The sequence below is a fragment of the Bombus impatiens genome, unplaced genomic scaffold, assembly GCF_000188095.3.
Source record: "Bombus impatiens unplaced genomic scaffold, BIMP_2.2 scf_1055, whole genome shotgun sequence".
NCBI classification, from domain to species: domain Eukaryota; kingdom Metazoa; phylum Arthropoda; class Insecta; order Hymenoptera; family Apidae; genus Bombus; species Bombus impatiens.
The window spans coordinates 181,195-187,725 of NT_177474.1; the positions used below are offsets into that span (position 1 = coordinate 181,195).

The 6,531-nt window shown below is 37.7% G+C and overlaps 1 protein-coding gene across 4 annotated transcripts in view; it reads left to right on the forward strand.

Moving 5' to 3' along the window:
* LOC100744306 overlaps positions 1-6,160 on the forward strand; it is a 60,252-nt gene extending 54,092 nt beyond the window's left edge. For all 4 annotated transcript variants that reach the window (XM_033323493.1, XM_012391298.2, XM_012391299.2 and 1 more), the window contains 3 exons: positions 7-99; positions 896-1,242; positions 1,736-6,160. In XM_033323493.1, the coding sequence (XP_033179384.1) occupies positions 7-99; positions 896-1,242; positions 1,736-1,787 (492 nt within the window). In that variant the 3' untranslated portion in view covers positions 1,788-6,160. The remainder of the gene's footprint in view (positions 1-6; positions 100-895; positions 1,243-1,735) is intronic.
* Positions 6,161-6,531: the final 371 nt, after the last annotated feature.

The window sequence follows — 6,531 nt, forward strand, 5'->3', positions numbered from 1 at the left end:
AAACAGGGCGCACCGACGCTTCGGCTCGCGGCAGACACCGAGGAAGCTGCCGCTCGATGGACGACGGTCATCAAGGAAGCGATCGAAAGAAACGACCAGGTAAATGTTACGAGTCGCTCGCCAAGTTACTCTCGACGTCTATTTCCGGATCATGCTCGAAGAGTAAACGAAGTTTACATTGTGTACGAGTACCTCACGCGAACATTCGGATCTTCTTCATCAGAATGCGATTTAATCTTTAATTGGTGCGGTAACCGACACGCGTATATAATGTATTTCCTTCTACGCGGTCTTTCGCTTGCGATGGTATATTCGGAAATAAGAGAAAATTAAATCAAAAATTTCGAAAAGAATATTTTCGTTACATTCGTCCAACAGAAAGAAAGATGGATGCTACATGTTGAACAATTAACAGCATATGCTGTATGTATGTATCTTTGGAGATACTCTTGCATCGTTATCTAGGCAAAAGAAGCTTCAAAAACTTTGCGAAACGATGGAAGTCCGCGTTCTCGTAAGTTGAAGAAAATGAGATTCGCTTTAAATTCTGCAAGTTCGGCTATACGCCTGCTGGAGTTTCTTGAATAGTTGGATTAGACGCTGCAAGTGTCTGGCAGCGCACTGGAGAATCGTACAGTTCTACTAATATGCCTTATTGCGCACCTACCTTAATAGTCTTTGCACTTGTACGAGATTTATCGTGAAACGCGAATGTACGAAGTAATTAGTTCAACTTGGAAAACGCGTCACAAAAGTAACTAAATTTTTTCGTGAGAAGTTACTCGAGGTGATAAAAGAGAAATGGAAGCCCTGAGAAGATAATAGAAAATCGCTAAAGACGGAAATTCTCCGTTTTTCCTGTATATCCTATAGATTCCCGTTGACGTTTTTACAGGTTGACACCTGGTTGGAATCGTCGCTGAGAATGCGTGAAATAGCAGCATGCGCCATTCACAGACCAGATTGCTTCGGATACCTGAGCAAGCAGCAAGAACACGCCAGAAAAACGTCGTCACCAACCGGTTGGTCCAGGCGATATTGCGTACTAAAGGACGCTGCATTGTATTTCTACGACGACGCTAATGCGGAGAAGGCGTTCGGTGTCGCCTGCCTGCATGGGTTCAGGGTGCATAGCAGCGCGCCCACTTCCGGTGGCAGGAAACACGCGTTCGAGCTGCAACCACCGGACCCCACGCAGAGAAGTTACATCTTCGCCACCGAATCAGAAATGGACAAGAAACGGTAACCTGTTTAGTCCCCTTTATCGATTCTATCATATTCTTTCGAACGATTGTTTCGTTAAATCGAAGAATTTGCTGTACGCAATTTATGCCGGCGATTATGAAAGTGGCCTGCGTCATATATTTTCGTTTCGAGATATCATTGGCGTTTGACGCATGAACTGAATTCTGTTTAACGGCGCATCAACTGACTCGATCCAATGGTTCGATCTCTGTTACTTTGCAAACATGGTTTTGGATTATTGTAACGTGAACAGGCGGCTGAAATTCTTTCCACTTTTATCCGCTTCACTTTTATAATCACCGGCACGTTTGTGGTAAATTATTTACAAGGAAACGTGCCACATCGATGTCGATGGTCTTGAATTATGGTGTCAAAGTCGCGTATTTATTAACATTTGAAAATAATTATCTAATCTCCGTCGTAATCAATGAGAATCGATTTGGAGTTAGAACGAATTTTATGTCAAAGAGGCAACTACGTTTATTTGCAGGTGGCTCGCGGCGCTCGAATATTCGATCGATCGATGGATAAAGATTGGTTGACAAAGGCCGACCTACCGTACAAAGAAGCAAAGAAGTCGAAGCAGCGAAGATCCTCTGAGATGTCCTTCGCCTCTTCCTGTTTCCGGTTCCTAACGAACATTGTCGAAAATCACAAATTCATCTATCACCGTCGCCATTATCGTCTCGATTCTCGTTCGCAAATTCATCGCGTGGATCATGTCGCAAATACTCTTCAAATTCGCGATTCTCCAGAAATTTCATTAGCGTTATTTACTATCGCTTAAAAGGCTTCGTATCTCTCTTTCTTTCTCTCTCTCTCTCGCTCGCTCCATTTTTCGAAATCATCGATGAAGATCCATCGATTTGTTTTCACTAGTTCAGTCGATTAATTAACTAGGATTAACGATAATATTCTTTGAGATCTGCCATATTTTTTGCTATTAGAGATATTACCGTCTAATTGCAAATTTTTTCAAACGTAAGCCAATGTCTAATTGCTGTTTAATCGCTAACTGTCGAACAATATCAGATTACGCGAAACTTTGTCAAGAATTCATTGTCAGGTGCCTCCTGACGATTTCAATTTTCTACAAACGTTCTGTAAGTTATCCGTTATCTTATAAATTTCAGCGATACTACTCCGAGTTTTGCCACACTCTTCTAGCTGTTTGTGCTATTTCTGATTCTCACGAATTTCGTCGATCTCGTTGTTTCCAACTGATACCGATGCTCGATTCACTTCGCCAGTTTCTTAATGTCATAAACACCATTTTGTAATAATTGCTGATTGTCAGTGGCAGTGTATTTATCGAAAGTTAACATAGCGCAATCGATACTTGAAACATTGTTTCTCAAGGTGTTACAATTAAAATAGTTAATATTACGCTAGTGGTTTTATTCGAGCTGTAAAGCATGTTTGCGTTGTACGATCCGTATACCGTTCAAAGTGATCGAAAGAATCGTCGGTTCAAACGAGTTTGATTAATCGTTAAAGTGTTCAGTAACAAAAGAATCTCGATCGAATAGATTTTTTTCGTTCCTGAAAAAGAATCGTAAATTGTTAATTAATTGAACAGTATATTTCTAGAGTCATGTTGAATGTATATAAACACGAAGTTTCTCTTTAAGTAACATATATAAGCTATAAGATACAATTAGATTTCATTTCTTTAGACATTTATATTATATTTCTGATAGATGTTTATTTAAAAGAAAAAAAGAAGCAACAACTCACTTTCAATGTCATTAACATAATTAAGATGATCTAGCGTAGTTCCTGCAACTAGTATCACGAACGACCATGAAACGAATAAAACAAATCAGTTTCGGAATCCCTTTCATTTTCCTACAATATACGACGCACAATTTTTACCGTTTGTATAATCGTTACTTTTTCAATAATATCTCACTAAGAATATATCAAAGACTTGAAAAATATCGCAAGAAAGTTAGAGAACAGTAGCTCTTATCGTGCAAAAATGGTGAATAAGGCTTGAGAAATACTGTTTCAAGTAAATAGTCCCAGTATCGAGTCAGACAAATTTTCACGCAGTGAAACTCCATTTATTCGAATCGCTAGTGGATATTCAAGTCGATTCGTTGAAATTGCTATTTGGACAAACTGCGGAAGCATAATATACGAATGAAAGGGAGCAAAAAATATTATATGAAATTTAGAGTAAACGCTTCGTTACACAGTTGTGAACAAATATTGAATGAAACATATAACAATGGATTTTGTAATACAGAATATGAAAGGTCGGTCGTATTTATTAAAAACGCTTAAAAGAATTAATTTTCCATTTCGGAATATGGTAGTGATACGGAATTTACTATCATCGATGTGTTCCGATAAATGGAGTTCTGCCGTAAGTACTCGTAATCTTCGTGATTCAGGACTCGTGCTCGTGATTTAGCAGATTTTTGTATTGTTAAAATCAGCTTTTGGATTCCGTTTTTATATATACAAACGTTGCATACTTTACCGATACACGGGAATTGAAATCACACACGATAAGCATGGAACACTTGCAGAAAAAGAACGGGACATGCAAAGGAACGAAAGAATCGTTTATTCACCGATTGTGTCTTGTATTAATTAGAACGATTCCAACCGATTTTTCTCTTACAGAATTAGAATTCGATTTTTAGCTTTTAAGAGGGTTTAAACTGTCGTCCACCGCGTTACACACGAATTTCCATTGAGAACTGCTCACGAAAGCTCGAACAACATAGAATCGAAACATCCTCGCGAGAAAATATACCCAATGTCCAGCATTGACCAGCAAACGCTTGGACGTTGTTGTAACGTTTATTAAACGCAACATACGCTACCACGACGAACGATAACGAAAGACAGCTGGAAATATGTACAGAATCAGTTTGTTCTGTCGTTCGAGCTGTACTTGTTTTATAAATTTAAGTAAGCATATTTATGTCTACAGACTCGAGCGAAAAATATCGTTTAACGCGTAAGAATTGTGAAATGTTAGCAGCATTCGTCGATCACAGTCAGATAAATAAGATGCAATTGAACGAATGAAATTTTTATTCGCAATGGATAAAACCTTCGTTCGAGCGATAATCGTTTGCTCGCGTGACTGGTCGAAAAGAGTCACTCGAATAATTGTCGGCATTGTAAGAATCATAAAGTTGCGAGAGTAATATCAAAGGCTTACTTATCCGACTGATTTTCAAACGTACCAAGAGGCCAAAAAAAAAGAAAAAAATGGCAAGGAAAAAATCAAAAGTGTGACGTCGCAAAAGTTTTCCATAAGCGAGGAAAACTTGTTGGCCGAGTGAATGCTTTCTTGCGCGTGCTTGTTGCGTGAGCATACGAACGATTCGACAACTAACATCGCACGCCCTCGTGCGTACATGGAATTGCCGCCATCGCATCGCTATTCTTACCGCTAATATTTTTATCGATATCGAGAAACCACGCGAATCGTGAACACAAACGGAGGAGCAAAGAATGATTTCTTTCGAAACAGCGAAGAGCGAAAAATAATTTCGAGCAACGAGAACGAAGAGTATTTCGAACGAAGAAACGAAGAACGATCGAGTTGATCGCGACAGAAATCGATAATAGTGGGCTCCGAGGGCTGGAGAACGGAAGAGGAACAAGGAGGAACGAAGGACAAGTCGAAGAGTCGTGATTCGAGAGTAAGGCGAGAGAAGCCAGCAAAAATTGAACGACAGACCGCTCAAAAAATGCACAGATAATAAAATAGGAGATTTAATACAATTGTAGAATGAAGTGCGTCAATTATTTACCTGTCACCCTTCGAGCTGGTTTGAAGGACGTTGGTTTTATCGCTGTTTAGATGATGCAGTGTTTTTTTCATGGTAGGAGAATCCTCTTACCGCCGAGAAAGCCGGACAGCGGTCGCTTTGCTTGACCAGTGGACAATCTTTCGTTGGTGTATGGCCAAATAATTTCCAGAAACATTCGCTACCGTACCACGTTTGTTGTTTCACTTTTGGATTCACGTTTCAATTACGTTCGTACTTGACAATGAGTTGGTAAGTTATTGGTGTAGAATTTTTACGTTTTTTCTGGTCTACTGAAAGAATGGTTGACTTTAGGTATATTCCGTCGGTAGAGGTGTACTGTTTGGGTTGTTAGTAGATGTATGTGTCTATAATTGATCGGAGTATGAATAAATATGACGACAATTACGATGTCTTCGTCGTTGACGAAGTAATTGTAGAGTATATTCCGTACGTGATTTGATTAAATGTTGAATGATATTAGAGAATGAGTCATGTAATTGGAACTGGTTGTGAAAGAAGAAGAAGAAGAAACAAGGCTTAGAACTTTCGATTTATTAAACTTGACGGATTTTTTTTAGCGGATGGAAGCTTCGGGATTTTGTTACTTTGGCGTATTCGAACAGTGAGTAATTTTACAAAGTTGCTTGATCCGTATAGTACGAATATATCCAAATATATGATTCACTCTGTATATTGGAGAACTCTGTGCAAAGTAAAAAGAAAAAGCGCACAAATTCAAATTTGTCAATTTATCGAAGAAACATACGATATCGGTTAAGGTCTAGAAAATTCGCAAATACGTGAAAAAAAAAATAAAGATATTAGCGATTACGTGATAATATATCTTGCGTAAAAGATAGCATTTCTTCGTTTCTATCAAAATCAAATCACAACATTTTTTGATTCTAAGTTAACTGATTCGTTTGTTGACATTTTTTAAGCTTTAAGAATAAGAATTTTTATAAAGCGTGTGACGAAAGAAAAGATTGCGTAATATTATTGTAATAAAGTAGAATCAGTGTGATTGTAAAAGTACAAAGGGTCAAATGTAACCGTGTCCGTCTTTCTAGTGCCAAAACTAAAATTAATTAATTGAACCAACCGAGATTGTAATAAATGTCGTTGAGAGAAAATTATATATACGCATTTCTTCATTACATTTATAATACAATAGCGTTTAATAATAACGCCACGTTTCTATCTCTATATTTATTAACAATTCCAATTAGACATTTTTCAAAATTCTCATTATAAAAAAGATCAGAATCTAAAGGAATATTTTTAACATCTTTTTTGCATACTTTCTCTGATAAATTAAATTACTTTTATCCTTAAATAAAAATAAAACAGTTTCCACTCAAATGTCAAAGATACTTCGGCATTAGGTTTTCAGATAAAATAAATACGTAAATACTTCGTAGAAATAAAATCAATCATACGCATATTATCCGATAAATTGCTTTCAGACGCCATGTCGTGGCGAGATTCGAAAGCTGTAAGAACTTTC